This window comes from Callorhinus ursinus, unplaced genomic scaffold, assembly GCF_003265705.2.
Source record: "Callorhinus ursinus isolate GAN/ISIS: 27379988/994484 unplaced genomic scaffold, GSC_fseal_2.0 scaffold29, whole genome shotgun sequence".
Classification (NCBI taxonomy): Eukaryota; Metazoa; Chordata; class Mammalia; order Carnivora; family Otariidae; genus Callorhinus; species Callorhinus ursinus.
The window spans coordinates 10,157,990-10,180,853 of record NW_027397091.1 but is presented as its reverse complement, the minus strand read 5'-3'; the positions used below and the strand labels follow the sequence as shown (position 1 = coordinate 10,180,853).

The 22,864-nt window shown below is 40.0% G+C and overlaps 1 protein-coding gene across 2 annotated transcripts in view; it reads right to left on the bottom strand.

Annotated features, from left to right (window-relative positions):
- The window catches only part of SPTLC3 (serine palmitoyltransferase long chain base subunit 3), a 154,481-nt gene extending 132,195 nt beyond the window's left edge, over positions 1-22,286 (bottom strand). For both annotated transcript variants that reach the window (XM_025876925.2, XM_073878414.1), the window contains exon 1: positions 21,896-22,286. In XM_025876925.2, coding sequence (XP_025732710.1) covers positions 21,896-22,012 — 117 coding nt within the window. In that variant the 5' untranslated portion in view covers positions 22,013-22,286. The remainder of the gene's footprint in view (positions 1-21,895) is intronic.
- Between the last annotated feature and the right edge of the window lie 578 nt (positions 22,287-22,864).

The window sequence follows — 22,864 nt, the reverse complement described above, 5'->3', positions numbered from 1 at the left end:
TAAATGTAGAGACTTATTAGATCCTTAGTTACACTAGCTGCATTTCAAGTGTTCGATAACCACATGTGGCTGGTGGCTACCTTATGGAAGGGAGCAGATATACAACATTTCCATTACCACCAGAAATTCTGTTGTTCAGAGGTCAGCCAATTGTGGTCTACAGGCCAGATCAGGCTCACCACTTGCTTTTATAAATAAAGTTTTATTGAACTACAGCTACACCCATTTGTTTATGTATTGTCTGACTGCTTTCATGTTATAACGGCAGAATTGAATGGTTGGGACAGAGACTGTATGGCCCACAGAGCTGAAAAAGTATTTATTATCTGGCCCTTTAGAGAAAAATTTTGCCAAGCCCTGGTCTAGATGGAAATACAGACACATAACAAATACTTACAAAAAGGGAAATGATGAATAAATAAGAGTGCTGTGGGATGGACAGGTTGGGGATCTGACCTAGTTTAGGAAAAGAGAAAGACCTTCCTAAAGAAGACAATGTTTAAAATGAGACTGAATAATTAGTAGGAGTTTACCAGGCACAATGTTCCCAGCAGAAGGAAGATCCTGAAGAACTGTGGGAAGTGGGGAGAGGGCACAGTATTTGGTAGGCATGGACAGTGAGGGAGCAGGCATGGTCAAGGGTCATTTCTGGGGGGTGAGGGGAGTCCATCCACTCTGTCCATTGCTAGTACATTAGTGCCTAGAATGACGTCAGATATGTAGTAGATATCCAATAAATATTTCATGAATGAATGAATGAACAGCCCAGGGAGGTTATAGAGAGCTCATAAATCAAGTTTAGGATTTCAGCCTTGATCCTAACAAGGTAACCACTGATGAGTTTAAGAAAATCTGTGGCTTAAGAATGTGATCAGATGTGTGTTTTCAAAAGGCCCTTGGAAGCTGGGTGAAGAACAGATCTTTGGGAGCACCCACATTCAGTGATTCACAGTGATTTGTGGTCATATGGTTGGTAATTTTAAAGTCTTTCCTGTATCTACTGTGGAAGATTTAATGAAGCAAACTTACTCAGGTGATTCTGAAATTTTTAATTTACAACCCCAAATCAAAAGGAATCTCTTAAACTGCATGGGAATGAACCAACAACAGAGTTGTGCTTTGACACTAGGTGAGGTGTGCACTGTGGTATTTCTTTACCACACCAGGCAGCCAGTGACTCATAGGTAAGTTTTAACAAGGGTGGGGCTTTTGGAAGAGCACAAAATGTGGTTCTAGGAGTCATTTGGCTGAGCTCAGTGGACTGAACTTGGATTACAGACAATGGTTTTTCTCTTTGAACCAAACAATCTATTTTTTTCTTGCACCTCACTGATGCTGAACTACATACTTGGGCCACACCCAAAACTCCTGTTCTGTGAAGCTAGGCCAAACAGTGCCCGACTTTCAGCAACATGAAGAAGCAGAAGGCCCTACTACCTAGAAAGAGAGAAACTTGCCAAGGATCCTGTTGTGTTCCTTCTCTATATGTTTATTAGTATTTGGTTCGTGGTTGCACATACCTATTCTTGCTTTTCTCCTCCCTTTCTCTGCCTGTTACTCTATAAAATCACACACATTTTATGCATGTCAAGAGCAGCTTAGGAGCCTATAACCTGGTTCATCTTTTGCTTGCCTTCGAAGACAGAATGTATCTTTTTTGGGGGGGGAGAGAGTGAGCACATGCATGCCAACAGATGGGGTGGGGATGGGCAGGGGCAGACAGAGAGGAAGAGAGAGAATCGTAAGCAGGATCCATGCCTAGCATGGAGCCCAACTCAGGGTTCGATCCCATGACGCTGCGATCATGACCTGCGCCAAAATCAAGAGTTAGAGGCTTAACTGACTAAGCCACCCAGGCACCCCCAGAATGTGTCCTTAAAGAGATTAGTTGAACATTACTAACATTTCCTGGCTGGAATCTTTTGTTTCTGTGGAAGGCAGCACATATTATTTTATTGCCCATGAAAACCTTTTTCTCCTTGGAAAAATAAATATACTGTCTCCAAACAACCCATTCACCAAGAATATGATACCATAACAATTTATTTCTTTTATTTTTTATTTTTTTTAATTTTATTGTTATGTTAGTCACTATTCATTACATCATTAGTTTTGTTTTTGTTTTTGTTTTATTATGTTAATCACCATACATTACATCATTAGTTTTGATGTAGTGTTCCATGATTCATTGTTTGCGTAAAACACCCAGTACTCCATTCAATATGTGCCCTCTTTAATACCCATCACTGGGCTAACCCATCCCCCCATCCCCCTCCCCTCTAAAACCCTCAGTTTGTTTCTCAGAGTCCATGGTCTCTCATGGTTCGTCTCCCTCTCTGATATTCCCCCTTCATTTTTCCCTTCCTACAATCTTTTTTTTTTTTTAACATATAATGTATTATTTGTTTCAGAGGTACAGGTCTGTGATTCATCGGTCTTACACAATTCACAGCACTCACCATAGCACACACCCTCCCCAATGTCTATAACCCAGCCACCCCATCCCTCCCACCCCCCACCACTCCAGCAACCTTCAGTTTGTTTCCTGAGATTAAGAATTCCTCATATCAGTGAGATCATATGATACTTTTCTTTCTCTGATTGACTTATTTCACTTAGCATAATATACCCTCTAGTTCCATCCACTTGCAAATGGCAAGATTTCTTTTTTTTTGGATGGTTGTGTAATATTCCATTCTATATATATACCACATCTTTAACCATTCATCTGTTGATGGGCGTCTTGGCTCTTTCCATAGTTTGGCTATTGTGGACATTGCTGCTATAAACATTGGGGTGCACATACCCCTTTGGATCACTACATTTGTATCTTTGGGGTAAATACCCAATAGTGCAATTGCTGGGTCGTAGGGTAGTTCTATTTTCAACTTTTTGAGGACACGCCATACTGTTTTTCAGAATGGCTGCTCCAGCTTGCATTCCCACCAACAACAACTTATTTCTTTGCTTCCAAAAAATCTGATAATATCCGTGGTCATAGCTATAATTATCTGATTAATTTTTCTTATGTGACATATAATGTAGAAAAAAGTAACTTCTCCAAGAGAAAGGCTAATCTTGACTAGTTTTTTTTTTAAGATTTTATTTATTTATTTGACAGAGAGAGACACAGTGAGAGAGGGAATACAAGCAGGGGGAGTGGGAGAGGGAGAAGCAGGCTTGCCGCTGATCAGGGAGCGCGATGCGGGGCTTGATCCCAGGACCCTGGGATCATGACCTGAGCCAAAGGCAGACGCTTAATGATTGAGCCACCCAGGCGCCCCTAATCTTGACTAGTTTTTATCTGTACTCATATATCAACCAACTAAGTAGATTAGGAATTTTTAGCCAACAGTTTCTGAGCCCTAAATAATGAATGGGTGAAAGATCTGAGTTGTCTGATTGGTGTAAAGATTAATTACACTTAACAACAACAACAACAAACTCCTGTTGTTCATGACCTGGTTTTTTCAGACTTTGAGTCATTTTCTCATGTCACCATGTGGAGTACTTCTGTTTTCAGTCTGTAGTCACCTGAATCAATGTCTTGCTAAGAACTTATCAGTGGTGGGGCCCCTGGTTGTCTCAGTCAGTAGAACATGCAATTAATCTCAGGGTTCGTGAGTTCAAACCCCACGTTGGGCATAGAATTTACTTAAAAAGAAAAAAAGAAAAGAATTGGCCAGTGGCAAGCATGGTCCTTTAAATAAAATACCAGCCCCTTTTGCATAACTAACAAACCAAATCCTGAGGATATCAGTTGTGGGGTTTTTCCTGGTGTCCCAAATTATTTGCATGAGTTGGCAAAAAGGTGTTCGTGCCAAGAACTCCTATGGGGTTTGTTTTGGTTCTATGATGTGAAAGGCAGTGTTGTGTAGTGGTGCTAGAAACTGGCAGTGGACAGAAGTGTGTCTTGCTCTGGACTGGCCATTCTGAGGTCTTGGGCAAGTGAGGACACCTATTCAAGTCTCAGTTGCCTATTGAGAAATGTGTCAATAAGATCTGGAAAATGAGATAACGTGCTTCTCTGGATTTGAGATCAGTTCTGCCATTATTATTCAAGTGTTTGAGACGATCTGGAGCCTACTTTCTTTAGGAATAACAATCAAGTAGGTAACTGAGAAACATGCTATATTGTAAGAACCCCAGAGCTCCTACCGTGTCATCAATGTCATTGCTCTGAGCAAGCTCAGAAAAGGAACCAAGAAGTGAACTGACTGGAAGCAAGTGTTCATGATATTAAGTGTTTGAAAATGAACTTGAGGTTGATTAAGGGCTCAGGAAAAGGTAATTTTGAGGAATACACACGCTATATAACATAAGGATGTGAAGACAAAGGTAAATGATTTTAAAAGAAAGATTTATAGGAAGTTGTGCTATCTGATGTACCATGTAAAATCACTTTGCTATCTGGCTTTGGACAGCTAGGGTAGAAATTAACATTTTTCAAGGCTTTTAGAATCTTGTGGATTTTTTTTTAATTTACTAAGACTGGCCCCTAAGTGTACTTCTAAGTGTAGTAACAAAAATAGCACTCTTTTTCCTTGTGAATTAAACTACTGAAGGAAAGATGCCTTGATTATTTTCACTTCCCACATGTTCTTGCTAGAAGCGGTTGATGGAGTTATGCACTGAATAAGGGCTGGATAAATGTTTGCTGCAGCCAGTCCTTTGAGACATCCTTGAACTTTAGAGTCAGAATGTCTGGGACTATTGTTTGGCTCTGTCCCCATTATCCATGTGGCTTTGGTCTCATTATTTTTCTAAGCCCTGGTTTTTTCATCCCTAAAATGGGCCAATAACAGTCATTCTGTCTACTTTACAGCATTGATGTATGGATTCAGTAAGATCCTGGATATAGGTTGATTGTACAGTTATAAGGATCTGGGTACTTGTTGCTGAGGGTTAAAAGGGCAAAAAATTGGTTAAGTTTTTAAGAAATCATTGTCTTAATTTCAGGTTCCCCAGAAGCAGACCCTGAGGAGAGGATTCAAATGCAAGTTGCTTATCTAGAAGGTGACCCGAGGAAACACTGGTAGAGAGGGGGAATGAGATAGGGAAGGGAAGGAAACCAGTGAAGAGTGTGCTGTCAAGCCATTTACTATTGTGGGCAACTGGCCCTCACTTGCAGATGGGGAAACTGAGGCACAAAGAGATTTTTTTTTTTTATGACTCTTGCTCAAGGTCACAGAACTACCAATGTGAAGTTGGAATTCAAGCCTACACAGTGCCAACAGGAAGCCCTACTCCCAATCTCTATGTGATGATTCAGCTTATTAGGGCAGCAGGGCTGTGGGGTGTGGCAACAGGTTATGTGACATTAGGAGTCAGATGATCCTGGTTCCACTACTTACCAGCCATGTGAGTGATTGTCTGACCTCTTCAAACCTTGAATCCTTATGTGTGAAATTTGAAAACCCATTGTGAGGATTAACAATACTATTTTAAAAAGCATAAACACATGTGGTAGCAATCATTTACTCTAATTAATATTGATTTCTTTGACATGTTGTTCTCAGATACACACACACACACAAAAAGCTTTCTATGTGTGGCTTTTATTTTGGGAAATAGGAAAGGAGATGCCTTTACTTCTTACATGAGACAAATGCAATTTTGAGATATTAATTTTTAAAGGGGAAGGTAACAAATTTGAAATAACAGATATCATTTTAAGTCTTCAAATACTGTGGTCCCTAGCTATTTGCTTTAACAGTGTGTCGCTGAGGAGGGGTCCTCATACTGGTGTGAACTTGGAGGTAATCACTTAGTTTTGTTGACCTTCATTCCTCCATCTGTAAGAAGACAAAGATGGAGTGGAATTGTAGGGATTTCTAAACTAAATTCCCTTTCTGCCAGATGGATTATACTAAGGTCAAAAAAGGAAAATGGCTCTTGATCCCTTTGGAATTCTATGTGTACAATGGGGGAGTTTCTCTAGACAAACCTTCTATTGAGCCCTTCCTTTACCTCATGAGATGCCAATTTACACATTACTTGCTTCTTTTTGAAGCTGCTGGCTATATCAGTTGATGATAAGTTCATCTTGCTAGTTCAAATGGAAGAATGAACGTAGGGGTGATATCGTTCCCACGCATGAATGGACCAGCCACAGGACATGCAGACCCAGGCTCAAGAGATAGGAATGCTTCTTTGTCATTCAAAGAAACATACAGAAATGCAACCTCACTAGCTTATGCATGTACAAGTAGTTAGAGTACATACAGGCAGCACTATCCTGAACAAACAGGCACCAGATGTACCTAATAGAATATCCAACGTGAAGAACAAAGGTATTTTCCAGATTCCAAGTCTTTTGAGAGGCAATATACCTCTTTAGGACCAGAAGAGGGGCATCAGAAGCAAGTAGGTAACATCTGTTAACATGACTTCATGGGCATCCAATAAACAGTGTCCACCTTCTCAAAAGACACCTGCCCCCAATTTTGTCCTTAAAAAACCTGACTTGTGCACCATTGGGGAGTTTGGGATTTTTGAGCCTTAGCTCCCTGTTCTTCTGGGTGACACCACCCAATAAAGAGCCCATCTTCCTTCACAGCTAAGCTCCGTGTCAGTTTTTCTTGGCTTGCTGCACACCGGTAGATGAACTCTCATTTGGTTTGCTTACGTTTTCTCCAGAGATTAAACTCTCCAATGTTAAGTGGACAGTTTTATAACATCTTTCCACAGTCAAAACTATATTATGAAACTTTTCCCAATAAGAACAATCAAAAGGCAATGTAGGTCAAAATTTACTGAGTGGTATAATTCAGATTTCTGCATTTCATTATATGTAGATTTTACCTCAAAAGAAGGGGAAAGAAAAGAATTGTAAACAACTATTGAAGCCACATGATATGCATGCAGAAGGATTTGGGGTGAAGTGTACGGATTCTACGACTTTCTTTGGAATGCATAAAACATAAGGATTGATAGGTGGATAGAAGAATGGATAGATGGATGGACATGAAATAAAACAAATATAGTAAAATGTTAATTGGAGAATCTAGGTGGTAGGCATATGAATATTTACTGTAGAACTCCTTTAATTTTTATGTGATTTTGCAAATATTCACAATAAGACGTTTGAGACAAAGGCATTTTTTTTTCTAGTGATAAAAACACAGAACTTGGGGCCAGCCTGCACTACTAACTAGAGGTTTAATTTTAGGCAAATTTACTTAATTTCTGTATGTTCAGTTGACTCATCTAAAAAATGGGATAGAGTAAGAGTATCAAACTCATAAAGTTGTTATGAGAAACAAGTGAGTTAGTAGTATTTGTAAGGTTCTTAGCATGTAGTGTGATGTAAACGTTTGTTAAATGATATTTTAAAAATCATCTTATATACAGGGACATTGGTAGGGGAAAAGATTGTACTGACTTTATTTGGACATTCAACCCTAAGAATGCAGTTTTATTAAAACCAGATGACAGGCTTATATACCCTGAGGTATTTGTCATTTTTCTCTCTAATCCAGGTATGTTTCATCTCCTACTAAGAGGCAGGAATCATCAGGATGCGTGATATTTAATTTCTGTTTTCATTTCCTTTAAAAAGTTCCACTTGCTTAAAGCATGTTCCCTGACCCCAGGCCTTGAGTATATATAATATCTGGATGTCAGTATAAAAGCATGTAGCTACCTGGTTATACAAAATCATCTAGTGATTTGGTGATTTTAAAAAGAGGACAATGAATAGTAGCCATGTTCTCCAACAAAGGTTAGGAGACCTGTAAATTAATCAGTAAGAAATTGTATACTTTGAAATTTACAAAGAAGCCTGTGTATCACATTAAGTGGGGCTTTCCCCATATTAAAGAACTAGGCATATGGAAAGCAAATGACAATTGAAATAGCAAACAAAATAAACTGAAATGAGATTCTTACAAACAATAGATTAACACAAATAGGTGGTCTTTATTCATTCTACAAATATTATCGAGCACCCTACTATGTACAGGCTCTGGTCTAGGTGCTGGGGATTCAGCTATAAATAAGACAGAAATTCCTGCCCACATGGTGCTTATATTCTAGAAGATGAAGCAGATAAGAGATTGGAAATCAATTTGTGTGTGTGTGTGTGTGTGTGTGTGTACATGGTGTTACGGACTAATGGAAACAATCAAGAAGGGAAGGGAGGGGGTGAGAAGGTTTGCAATTTTAGATAGGGTAGTGAGCTTATATTGCACAGAGAAGCTAACATTTGAGTGAGGACTTGAGGGCAGGGAGGGTGCAGGTATGTGGACATCTGGGAAGTGCATACAGGAGAGGAAGTGTGAATGTCCCCAGATGGGAGGATGTATGGCCTGCTTGCTGTAGTGTGGCTGGAATAGATTAAGCACTGAGGAAAAGAGCAGGGGGTGAGTCAAAGAGGACCAAGCCATGGGGCCTTATTAGGCCATTGTAAGGGGTTTGTCTTTTGGATAAAATGGGAGCCATGGGAAGGATTTGGGCAGAAGAGTGAGATCTCTGGATTCTATTTCAACAAGATCCCGCTCGCTGTTCTGTTGAAAATAGTCTTGCTGGTGGCGGTGGAAGGGAAGGCAAGGTAAAATTTGTCTACGAATTCTTTGATATTCTTCCCATTAAGAAGTTGGGGTGGGAGGAGGTCCCTTACCCTTGAACCGTGTGGGCTTACTTGTCACTTCTTCAACCTACAGAGTAGGGTAGAAGTGAAGCTGACCTCTGAGGCTAGGTCACACAAAGCCATGAGATTTCTACTCCATTTACTAGAAAACACTCTTAAAGCCCTCCTGCCAGAGGGGCCACATTGGTAATCCCTACTTGTCTTTTCTCTCAGTTATTCCAGCCCTGATGCCAGACATGGGAGTGAAGAAGCCATCTGGAGACAGATTCTTCTGGCCCAGCTGTTTCAGATCTATCTAGCCAAAAGAGTCATCCCAGTTGAGGACCCAGATATCATGGAGCAGAAAAAGAGCTGTCCTGGTGTATCTTTTCTGAATTCCTGACCAGCAGAATCTATGAGCATAATAAAATGATTATTGTTTAATGCCACTATGTGTTGGGATGGTTGGTTATGCCAGCAATAGGTAACTGGATCAGAGAGAAGAGATGAGCCTCCTATAACAAGTCAGGTGAGAGGTAATGGTGGCTAAGACCAGGGTGGTTGCTGTGGAGAAGGGAGAAGTAGATTCTGGATATACTGTGGAAGTAGGATCATGAGTTTGCTGACTGACCGAATGTCAAATGAGAGAGAAAAGTCATGAATGATACTTGAATTTTGATTTGAGCCAATGGAAGGACAGAGTTGCCATTTCCTGGGACAGGAAACACTATAAGAGGAGCAGGTTTGAAGGTGAAGGGTGGGAGTCTCAGGAGCTCAGTTTTGGACATGGTAAGTTGGAGTTGCCTTTTGATTACCCAGATGGAAAGTAGGTAGTTGGAAATGAAATAGGCAGACAGGCGCACGTGCGCGCGCACACACACACACACACACACACACACACACACACACACAAAATGATGAGACAAGATCAGATTATCATTAAAGAAACACAGTCAGAAAAGAGAAGAGGTGCAAGGACTGAGCCTTGTGTCGCTCCACTATTTAAAGGTCAAGGAGATGAAGAGAAACCAGGAATGGAAACTATAAAGGAATAGTTAATGATATAGAAGCCAAGAGAAGAACGTGATTTAAGGAGGAGGGGGTGATTACTTGTGTCAGATGTTGTTGACAGGTCAAGCAAAATGAGGTCTGAGGAGGCACCATTGGATGATGGAATTTGAGGGTTTAAGATTATCATTTATTGAGTGTATATATATTGAGTGTGTATATATACCAGGCTTTGTACCGAACACTCTTATAATAGTAGCAGAGGAGAAAGAGATGGCTTTAGCCTAACTTTAATAGATAATAGCTATCATTTATTGACTATCTACTATATATCTGAAAGTTATGGGGGAGCCTTACATATTCTATCTCATTTAATCTTCACCATTGCCTTGTGGGGTATAGATCGAGACATGAAGCTATCTGCCCAATGTAGCAGAGCTAGTAAGGCCCAGAGCTGGGACTCGAACCTGGTTCCATGTGATGTTGAATGTTGGTCTTCCTGCTATCCATTCCTCTGTGAGGATACCTGGGAAATCATGAAGGGTGCTGGGGTGTGAAAAGCCACCAGAAAAGAAAATGCCTTTTTAACTCTGAGTTCAGTTTTACTCAAGGTTTTAATGGAGGATTTAAAAGTGGTTTTATAGTAAAAGAAATATGAATGCATTGTAGTATTGTAGAAGGCAAAATTCTAACATAAATTTTCCAAATAAATAAATAACACATCTGGCGCTTGCCACCTGAATGGCTTTGGGTTAAGTGTGTTTTTCTCTTTGGTGAATCAACTTGTGAATCCCTTACCCTATCTTCTCCTGAGAGGTTGATTTGCTGGTTTTTCTGGTTGGGTTGTGAGAGCAGATGTAGTGTAATTAATAAAGGCACTCCAGGGCTGAGGTTCTTAACCTGGGGATCTGAGAAAGTCAGGGAAGGCATGAATTCTCTACGTGGAAAGTTTTGTGATTATGGACATATTGATCCTTCCATAGGAAGTATCTGTCAGCTTCTCAAGAGGATCCTTGGCTTCCAAGAGGCTAAGCCCCACAAGGCAGAGAAAAAACAGTCAGGTATAACTTGTAGTTATGAGGATAATCATGACTTGCACACAGCCTTTTTCTGAGGCAATTTTTGAAGGCCCAGTTATAGCATATATAGAGAACAATAATAGTGACCAGGCCTTATGATTGCATTATCTAACAAAAGGTTTGTATGTCACTTCCTATGAAGCTTGAGAGATGAGATTTGACTAGTAAAATATTGTCAGTTCTTGGACATTTTGACAAATGGGACCTAATATTTGGTCAGGGAAATCAAGTATGTGTGGTTGGTCATAATTGTTCCTCAAACTTGCACATCCCAGGATCAATTGTTAATATAACAATTCAGGAAAATGAAGATGTGAGACTCATCTATTGCTTTTTAAAAAATATAAAGTCTAAATTAAGAAGAGCCAAATTCCCTGAGCCATTTTCCCTAAAATATATGAGAAAAGAACACTCAATTTATGACCTCTTAGTTTTCTCATCGTATTTGCTTATTGCTCTGAGGTTACAGATTTTTGTCTAGTAGCAATGTTTCTTTGAAATCTACACTATTTGAATTTTTAAAGATTAGATGCCAATACTTAAAAATCAGGATATTTTTCTCCTTGGCACCTCTTCCCATCCCATTTAGATTCACCTCTTTCCATCCCATTTGGATTTCCAGCTTCTTTTGAAAATCATATGGTGTGTCAACCAATATGGTAAAACTCTTAAGGCAGCAATATTCAGATTGGCAGTGTGATGGATAAAGTAGATTGTGGAGAAGGATTTTGAATACTTCTCAGAGCTATGCTTACAGTGTTGTTGGTTTTTTTTTTCTTTTAATGGTTAATCTAATTTGTTTCTAATTTGGCGGCAACAGCTCCTTCTCACATGAACTTATAGGTTGGGATACTTCAGAATTCCAGAAAAACATTAGTTCAGGCCTACTGAGACAAATGTGGCAATACTTAGCAAAAAGATTAAGTGTATTTAAAAATAAATGTAGTTGATCTCTCACAAGTAATTAAGTTAATATCAATCTATCTCTAGCAGTAGTTCCAAAGGGAAAGTTGTTCTAGGAAACTTTAACAAATAGATAAAATTAGTACTTAATTGGCAGATATTAAATATATTTAATTAAAAACATGTATTCTTTTAATTAATAAAAACATCTGCACCTGAACACACACATGCTCCTGAGTCAGCTCTTTCTTCATAGATAATGCTGTAAATTACAGCCCCCTCAGGTTGAATAATTACACATCAGAGTTAATAGCGTCCAAATGATTGTGTTTTTGCACTGGTGATATTTGAGTTTATTGTATTTGGTATTTGGATGTACCCACCAGACACTCATCTAAAAGCATACAGTCCTTATTTCAAAACACAAGCAAAACAAAATAAAAGTGTACAGCTTCAGCAAAGACATCTTTGCCACAGGTTAAATGCAAATGGATGGCCCAAAAAAACTCTTCCCTCAAAATGCAAATGCCAGCACTAAAAATGGTTATTAAGTGAGATTGCAGAGTGTTTTTTCTAGGCATTTTAAAGAAATAGAATATCCACATGCTCATTTATCTATTGTAGCTTAACAAACCATTGTCACAGTCAAAACATCATTTGTTTGCTCAGGAATCTATAATTTGAGCAGGGCTCAGTAGGGACAAAACATCTATACTGCATGAAGTATCAATAGGAGCAGATAGACACCGGGGCTGGAGGATCTACTTCTGAGATAGGTTTACTCACACAGTCTACATTGGTGCTGCATCTTAGCCAGGGACACAGCAAGGACGCTTGGTTTCTTTCTACTTGGGCTTCTCTTAGGGACTACCTGGGCTTTCTTTAAGCATGGTGGCTGGGTTCCAAGAGTGAGTGTTCTAAGAGGACTGGGTTCAAGCCACAAGGCTTCCTGTAACTGTCTCAGAAGTTCCATATCATCCCCTCTGTCTCATGCTGTTGGCCAAGTAAGTCATTAGGTCCAGCCCAGATTCAAAGGGAGTGGAATAGATTTCATCTCTCAATGGGAAATACCTCAGAGAATTTGCAAGTATCTTCCATCTATCACATCACATGTCCAAGATATCACTATTACCAGGAAATCCTGTGCTAAGTTAACTGCCTATTCAAGGGTGGCCGTGTGCCCTTAAAGAAGCTTCTAAAAACCGAGTTATCTCCAGAGCTCCATCTGGGGTTCAGTCTGAGTCCATATGACTTAGAGTTCCATGGGTCGATTTTCTTTAAATTCAGAGTTGTTTAAAGTGAAGAATGGGGTGGGGGGTGGCCAGTGCAGTGATGTAGTTTGTCCATGAGTGGACTGTGTTGCATATTGAAAGCTCTGGTATGTGACAGTTTGGTGCTAAGCTAAATTTTCATTAAGAACGATAAAGAAAGCAAGCAAAACAATCCACAATACCTTTAACCCACACTGACTCTGCCCTTGAAGGCTGAGTTCAGTTTGCCCCTTCCCTGTGGAAGGAGGTATGAATCCCATTTCTACTAATATCTTGTGGTTAGAGAAGCAGTGTAGACTAAGGACTTGGGTTCTAGAATTAGACAAACCTAGTTTCCAAACCCAGAGTTGCTACTTGTGAGCTGAGGACCATGGTTAACTTACTTAAACTTTCTGTTTCCTCTGTCAGACCTCTAAAATGGATCTGATAGGGGCGCCTGGTGGCTCAGTGGGTTAAGCATCTGACTTGATCTCAGCTCAGGTCATGATCTCAGGGTCATGGGATGGAGTCCTCCTCAGCTCCAGGCTTAGTGCAGAGTCTGCTTGTCCCTCTCCCTCTCCCTCTGCCCCTCCCACCCCTGTGTGCTTTTTCTCTCTCTCTCTCAAATAAATAAATAAATAAAATCTTAAAAAATAAAATAAAATGGGTCTGATAATAATAGTATTTACCTCAGAAGAATGTCGTGAGATGATGAATCCAAAGTACTTAGAATGCATTTAGAAAGACTCAATACATGTTGGAGATTATCATAATTATTATTTTCTTGGTTACCTCCAAAAGTTCTTAACTATAGGTCAATATGTATTAGGAGTGGGAGAATGATATTCTAGACTATTTGTGGTTACAATGAAAGCATAAGCCTCTTTCTTTTCTTTGATAACTTAGGCAACTGGAATTATTTTCAATTCTTTTTTTTAATTGTTATGATAAAGCTTTTTATTTACATTAGGTTATATTTTTCATTTTGCAATATTAGAACTAAAACATTAAAAAGAAGAAAAAAAACCCATAATGCTTGCACATTATATCGTTTTTTAGAATTTTGGTTTGTGTGTTTCCAATCTTATATGCTTGTCCTCTTATATAATTATAATCTTTATTTTACTATTTCTGTTTTTTTAATTTTATTATGTTATGTTAATCACCATACATAACATCATTAGCTTTTGATGTAGTGTTCCATGATTCATTGTTTGCGTATAACACCTAGTGCTCCATTCAATACGTGCCCTCTTTAATACCCATCACCAGGCTAACCCATCCCACCATCCCCCTCCCCTCTAGAACCCTCAGTTTGTTTCTCAGAGTTCATAGTCTCTCATGGTTCGTCTCCCCCTCCATTTCCCCCCCTTCATTTTACCCTTATTACTATCTTCTTCTTTTTTTAAACATATAATGTATTATTTGTTTCAGAGGTACAGGTCTATTCTTAAAGGTTTCTAGGCTTATTTTAATCGAAAGCAGATAATACCATGGGGTCCAGGGCAAAGTGTTGGAGTAAAAAGAAATTGGCGAAGGGGTATGGTCTAGAGATTATGTCCCAGTTTTCTTCTAGCTGTGTGCCCTTGGGAAGTTATTTATGTTCTCAGAGCCTCAATTTTCTCATCTATACCAACATGACTCATAGTATCCATTTGGCAGTATGGTTATGAGAATTAAATGAGACAAATTTTATAAAAGGACCTGGCAGGGAGAGATTACCGATAATGTTATTTATTGGCCTTACTATTATTATTGAAGTGATCAAAATAATTATATCAATTAAGTTTTAACTTGCTTTTGTACCTTACAGACACAACATGAAAAAAGATCTTTTCTTTCCCTTCTCATGGAAACTGATTCTAGAATATTCCTTTCCTCACTTCCCTGATCTTCTTTTCCCATTTCTTTTTTTTTTTTAAAGATTTTATTTATTTATTTGAGAGAGAGAGAATGAGAGATAGAGAGCACGAGAGGGAAGAGGGTCAGAGGGAGAAGGAGACTCTCCGCTGAGCAGGGAGCCCGATGCGGGACTTGATCCTGGGACTCCAGAATCATGACCTGAGCTGAAGGCAGTCACTTAACCAACTGAGCCAGCCAGGCACCCTTCTTTTCCCATTTCTTACATTTTGTATTTCCACTTGGACTTTCTTCATATCTTTCCCTATACTTTTTGCTTTGGTTTTGTACATTTTTCTGTATTGGTTTCTAAAAGTTTTTTATATACGAAGACTTTGCATTTCATGATATGAATTGCAAACATTTTTCCCAGTCTGTAATTTACCTTCTGATTATTTTATGGTGCTATTTTTGTTTTGTTGCCTTTCAGAAAGAAATATTTGATTTTTATGTAGCTAAATTTTCAATGTCTTCTTTTATGGCTTCTGAATATTATATTATAGTTTCCATATGCAAATGTTATTAAAATTTATATTTTTAGCACCATTATGGATTAATTTTAACAAATATAATATTTATCTGTGTGTTCCATGTGCTAGTATAAAACCACTCTAATTCTTGCACTGAATAACATGGGTTATTAGTTGGTAGTGCTGGTTCCCTCTCAATATCACTCTTTTTCATAAATTTACTGTTTATTCTTGTAAATTTTTCCATATTATTTTTAAAAGTCATTCTTCTGGTTCAAAAAAAGATGTTTCATTTATTGGGCTTACATGAAATTTATGGATTAATTTAGGCAGAATTAATATAGTTTTCATCTTGAGTCTTCCTATCCATGAAGATTGTATGTCTTTTCACTTATTCCAGTTTTCTTTTATCTCCCTCAGCATAAATGCTGCTCTTCAAAATTGATTTTCTCTTCAAATTGATTTTCACTTCTTACATTTATTCCCAAGTACATGTTTCTAATGCTAGTGTAAATGGAGCTTTTATTTCAATTACATTTTCCAATTGATTTTTATTCATTGTTCTTTATGTTTTTTCCCAGAGTTTTAGATATTTTTTTAAGATTTCATTTATTTATTTGACAGAGAGAGATAGTGAGAGCAGGAACACAAGCAGGGGGAGTGGGAAAGGGAGAAGCAGGCTCCCCGCAGAGGAGGGAGCCCGATGCGGGGCTCCATCCCAGGACCCTAGGATCATGACCTGAGCCGAAGGCAGACGCTTAATGACTGAGCCACCCAGGTGCCCCTAGATTATTTTATGTAGATAAAATTCACTAAATTTTTCTTCATAGTTTCTACTTTTTCACTTTCTTTTAGTGCAAAGGGAGAAAATCATGGCAATGATATTCAATCCTGACATACTCCACTTGTTTTCTCCATTGCCAGTTACAGTAGGAGGAGGTTCTATTTATGTTGCTTAATAGCATAATCTAGTCCTCCATGATGACTAGTCCATTAGGCCAAAGACAATCCATAATGCCATATTCTAAAAGTCGCCAGAGATAAAACCACACAGCCTGAGAAAGCCACATAAGATCTTGCCAATTCTCTTCTCAAAGCTCCCTCATTACAAATATATATGGCTATACACTTTTGTTGCTATCCAGATTCTCTGGCATTCTGATGATTTCTTACTGCAAGCACCTATAGCTCAGTTTGAGGGCTTTCTCTGGTCATATGTAGTCAGGCTGGAAGTGCTCTGTGGTTGATGTTCCTGGGAGAATCCCTCAACTGATGATGGACAGTAGTTAGTTGACATATACCTCTTTTTCTTGTGACTTAGTTGGGACAACTTTGAGGCATATTCTACACCATTATCGAGTTGCCCCCTCCCCCCCAAATCTGAGCTCTGGTTGCCAACAGTGGTAACCTGTTCACGAATGTATTGACTTCCTTTTCTTCTGTGTCTCCCTTTTCCATTCCCCTAATTCCTGGGTTCACCTCCCAAATAAATTTCTTGCCTCAAATCCTTATGTCTGAGTCCATTTCTTGGGGAATGTAAATTAAGACAAAGATATTTTATGATCTTATCCCACCTACTTTTACAGGCTTATTACCTGCTTATCTCCATTAAACATCCTAAACTTAGTCCCATTTACCCAACATCCAATGACAAACACATCATGTCCTGATGATTTTATCTTTCTAAGAGTGTTTCCTTCTGTTAGAATGCCTTTCCATGACTGTGTGCCTGGCTACTCTGCCTTTAAGAGTCAGGCCAAGAGTGATTTCTTTGCCTTCTGGGTCAGATGCCTCCTTTTCTGTATTCCCAAACATGGTTCATAGATCTCTGCTCTGATGGACTGTTTCCAAAATGGTCACAATAATTCCTCCAATCCCTCACAACCTTTTGTAATGTGATTTTGCAAACTTGCCTCATGCCCCGTTAGGAAGCAGAGCCCATTTCCCTTCCCCTTGCATCTGGGCTGGCCTTGTGACTAACTTTGACAACAGAATGTGGTAGAAGTGAGCCTAAGCCTTAAGATGATGTGTGGTTTCCATTTTCACTCTCTTGGAAACCAGCCTTCATTTAAAGAAGCTTGAGTTACTCTGTTGATACTGAGAGACCACATGGAGAGGGTATTCCTGTGAAGGAGATACAAGGTTCCCAGACAACAGCCAGTACCAAGGTCTCAGTGGGTCCATATTGGATGCTCATTAAACACCATATGGAGCACGGACAGCCATCCCTACCAAACCTTTCCTGAATTCCTAGACCACAGAAATAATCAGCAATTGTTTAAAACTATTGAATTTTGTGGTAGTTGTTACACAGTAGTAGATAATTGCAACATCTATTATAGAACTTGTTATTAAATATTATAATTATTTATTTACTTATCTGCCACATTGGTGAGCTACTATAAATGGGAGACAGAATATTTTCATTCGAATAGCTGTAACACCTGACATATGGGAATGCTTTAGAATGATGAGCCCATGAAAAAATAGGACTCTTTAAGGAGATCACAGAGAAACTTTGTTGCATTGAGGATTTGTTAAAGGAAATGAGAACCAAAAAATTAAAGGTACTAGAGAATGATTGTGGAAGACAACAGTGGATGAACATTCAGACCAATTCCAAGGGATCTGCAAAACTTGTAGTTTATGAGTTCTCCTTATAATTGGTGAGATTATTGACTTTTGTTTCCATCAGTGTGCAGCCTAGAGAGCCCCCAGAGACATGAATATTTACAAGGGCCTGTCAGACAGCTACCACTGTGTGCAATTAAACTGTAAGTCATGGTTCTCACTGTCCAGACATTTATACTGTAACAGAAAAGCAGATGTACCAGGACATTGTGGGCTTCAGAAGGATATGAAAAATGACGAGAACAGAAGGCTCATATTCAATGGTTATAGAGCTAGGAAGAGTTTCCACGAATCTGCCTAATTTTTCCCCTTCATGTAGCATTTACTGAACACCAGCTGGGCATGGCACTCCCACTCCTTCTTAAGCTGAAGCCTCAACAAATTGAGAAATCTCTCAAATGTTCTGCACTCTGTCATGCCTCACAGCCTTTGCTTTTTCCTCCCTTCCTTTCTGGAATGATCTATGACCTATGCTTCTGGCCCTTCACCTAGCAATGCTTACATTCATCTGTGGGGCTCCTCTCCCTTCTTTTCCTTATTTGGCCCCCAGGAATAAACTCCCCATTTGCTCTGCCATTTCAAATGTCTCCATATTCAGTGTGAGTCCTCCCGGCTCTACAAAGCCATCACCAACCACCCCAACTTGGGGTTTCTTAGAATGTAGTAGAAAGGGAACTGGCTTTGGGCCGATATGGATTTGGGTTCAAATCCTGGCTATGCTGCTTGTAATTCTGCACAAGTTCCTTAATCTCTTATGTTTCTTCATCTGTAAATTGGGCATGATGCTACCACTTCATGGGGCTGTAATGAGGGTCTAGGAGATCTCTACATAAAGTGTTTAGCTGAGTCCTGGTATATAGCACACCACTGATACATTCTATTATTTTTCTCCTCTCTGAACTTCTGGTATTTAATATCTGTATCACTCATTTGTCCTTAAATCATGCTTGCTTTGTGACAGCTCTTGTCCTGTGCCATTATTTAACTTAATGTATTTACTGAGCAATTTTAATATAAGCTTTCTCCTAATAGCTAAATGGTCTCTTCTTGTACATCTTTATATGTCCCAAGGACAACAGATTCTTAATAAATATTGGTGTGTGAATGAATAGATGGTGGAAAGAATGACTACCTCTCAGGGCTGTCTATACTATACTTTGTAAAGTACAACATTCACGGTCAAGAACTCAGTGAATTAGAATAACTTTAATGTCAGGACATTTTTGTTTTCTAGGAAAGGAATGATTAGGGAAAAGTTCAACAGTTTTCCTTGATCCTATAGAAATAACAAGGGAAAATGCAGATCCCATCCCATGAAAGGATAACTTGGAGGAGATGTAGTATTCAGAGCAATGAAGACACAAGGACTACCACCCAGCTTTAGGCTTTGTTAATACGAATGGATAGCCAGGTCAAAAATAGTGGGAGTGAAAAAGAAATTATGTGAATATTAAACCCCAATTAATTTTATGGGAATTAAGTAAATCAATAGGAAATATAAAGTTTGAGTTAAGATATTAAGGGCCCTTCCATCATTTATACAGATATGCTCATGAGAAGGGAAAACAAATCCTTTAGGACAAGAGTGTTCTGTTACTGACTGAGGCTCCACCTATCAGAAGTAAGAGGTAGGATGACATATTACAAGTGAACAAATAAATGGACTTAATCAGTGATGAAAACCCAGGATCAGTGCATCCTCAGGTCATGTGGGGTTTAAAGAGTAGACAACATGCAATAGGGTCAAGCTCTGAAAAGCTCCAGAAAGGAACTGGAAGTTTTCCAGACAGAAGGAATCTGGCTCCCTTGCTAAACTTTAGATTGGGTATGTGAGCTGGACTCTAGTGCAAGGGGGTCAAAACCAGGCTACACTGGAACAAAGAGAAGGAGGGTTCTGGAGAGAGTGCCTAACGGTGATTTTCATATTCTTTTTTATGCCAAACAACCCTTTGTTCAGAGTCCTACAGGGTTCTGTGATACATAAAAGAAACAGAGGTATTGCCATCTGACTGCAAAGAAGCAGGAAGAGAAAGTATGAAGGGATCTTGGGAGAAGCTGGTAGAATCTTAGATCCCACTTCATAGGACCTTAAGTCTGGCAGAACATGTTGGGAAGACCACTGGCCTGGCATATCTGTTAAGAATTTATGAATTGCTCTTGTCAACTGGCAAGGGTTTTGGTTAAGACCTGTTGGTTAAAGGTCTCCAAAGCGAAATGTACTAAAACTAGTGACAGAAGATCATGTAGGAAAGATGACTGCACCCTCCTCAAGGGGAAAATAGGACCTTGTCTGTCTTCCTGCACCAAGATCTCAGCAGGGTTTATTCTTTCTGGAAAATATTTTTCAAGTCATAACTGAGGCTTTCAATGAAAGCCAATTTCAATTTAGTAACACCTAAATATATCTGAACCAACAGGTTCTGGATGGCCCTTCAGAGTGAGCTGTTGGAAGAGGCAATAGCCATCCTCCTATTTCCTGTTGCTCTAAGAGAGGCCTTGATGTCCAAGGGTATTTTCAATCTTACAGGAGTACTTAGCAATGAATCTTTAGGATCTTGAGTTTCATCTTTACTTAGGAGTGGTTGTAACCACTGAGCTAAGTTTCTAACCTCAGACACTAGAAGGTGGTTACAAAACCAAGATTAGGTAGAGAAACATAAGAACAGCTTTGAAGGCTCTTCTGCCCAAATGAGAGGCCTCAGCGTCAGACTGGCCGAGAGGGTGAGTGGGTGTCTGGCCAGTGTTTCCAGCATTTCAGGGTCAAGGAGCATCTTGGGTGGTTAGCAGTCTGAATCAACACTTACTGACAAATAGATGGTGGATATTATTAGGATTGTCCTCATGAGGAAGATAGGAGTTGAATGTTCTCTCTTCATATTGCAATAGGTTTCAGATACTCAGCTGGGAGAGGCCAGGCCTGAGGTTTTTGGTGGATACGTCCAAGCCTAGGGTAATGCCTGTTGTTAAGAGGGGAACTCATTTTGGGACGACAGCCTTTCACACACACCCCAGGAGCCAGAGCACCCCTCCCCACCCACCTCTTCCGGAAGCACAAATTTAATTTACTGAGTGGTGGGCTGGCCCCCAGCCAGCTCTGCCTGTCCTGTGATCTTAGAACAACCTGACCTTCTCCCTGGGTGGATACTGGTTCCTAAGGGATGTGTAACTCAGGACTGCATGGGTTCCCTGCCCAGCTTCACATTTCCCAAGAGTGAAGCCACCTGTTTGGCTATGCTAATTTGCTCCCGAAGCAGGTGAGCTCACCTGTGCAGCTTTAGCAGAGGGCATTACGTGAGAAGGAGGGCACTGCCTTTTTATGGGTACCTCGTACACTGGGGCTCCCTCTTTGAATACACTGACAATATTTCCGAAGTTCCTCCTCCTCCTCCTCAGTACATCCCCATCAAACATTCTGTCAGCACCAAGAGCCAAGAAAGACAAAAAAGTATCAAATGGGAAAACAATGAAAAGCCTGTTTAGTTCCTGTGTGCAGTGTGAACAATAAGCCACCCTTTCTGAAGTGTCTCAGAAAGGAATGCCTGTGATGTCCTTTCAAAGAAGGACTCTGGCCCCAAATCAAGCTGTAAGCCATGACAATGCTCCACTAAACAGGACAAAGAATTTGCCTTTCAGCCAGAGAGGCATTTCTCACGTACTGGGGAAAAATGCCGCCCACACCACATCACCTCAGCACATTTACTATCACTGCTCTTTTTCCTGCTGAGGCCTGAGGAGTGTCGGCTTCTGTGATTGTTTGATGCATGGAAATTCAGCTGACGGGTCTGAGCATTCAGCACTTTGCCCCCTAAAATACTCATGAGAGAACAGAAGTCTAGTAGATATGTTTGTATTTTGGGGAGTTTAAGGCTCTTGGGTCTGTGTGTCCGCTCTTGTACAGAGAAGACAGGCTCCCCCTTAATCCACAACTCAACTTTTTTGTAGCCAAGCATTTGAAATTAGCTGAAGTGTCAAAACACATAAAACACTTGTGGAAAGGACTTTCAGTTCGGCAGCTCCAAACAGCACCAGATAGAAAGAGGGAAATGTCCAAGTCATTCAGAGTACAGGGGAGGGCTCGCCTCTTACCTGGGCTTCTTTCACTATCCCATTCTTCACGCAGTTTCCACTGGGTGAGCCGTCGCTCTGTTTCTCGTGCTTGTGCAGATTTCCATTGCAAATAGCACCACCTCCAGGATTAGCCATTTGTGTGAAACGATGGAATCCAGCAGGTTTTCCTCCAGAGTTTCTTGGCAAGCTTTGGTTTTGAAGTTGGTGAGGGGATGGGAGGAAGCACTTTGGGCTGAGCCCCTGAAGGAATCCTACCGATCAGGCTTTCCAGAAGAGCAACAGCCTATCTTTGGGGCAGATCTTTGAAAGGAAAAACAAGCGGTTACCTTTATGCTCCTCGGCTCAGAATGCGACCTTCAGGGCAACAGACCTGCTTCTGAAACTACAAAGGATATTGCCCATGCTGGCTCCTTGGGGGGCAAGAGGAAATCAGGAGACTGCAAAACCCCAGTGGCAAACTGCGAGGAGGCGGGCTGGGAGGTGGAGCATCTTTTAAAGACACACACACACACACACACACACACACGTACACACACACACACAGCACAGTCACGGTCTCTTGTCCCCTACCTGTAGTCTGTTCCGAATTTATGTCTACCCCCACCCCCGCCCTCCTGTATCTAATTACAACTTTTGGTTGTAAACCTAGCTCAACTTTTTTTTTTTTCTGTGAAAAAACACTTAGCAGTGGCAGCCAGGACTGCCCAGAGGGAGAGGAGAATGAGAAGTTACTGTTTCAAGGGCACAGAGTTTCAGCTGGTTCCATGGATGATGGTGATGGTTGCACAACTGTGTGACTGTACTTAATGCCACTGAACTGTACACTTAAAAACAGTGAAAATGGGAAATTTTGTGTGATGTGGATTTTACCATAATCCAAAAATGGCAAAAAAAAGTAACAATATTCAGAACCCACCTGAAGTTAAAACCAGTGATATAATGAGAGGTATTAACTCATCAAGCATTCCAGTAGCACACAAATCTGGG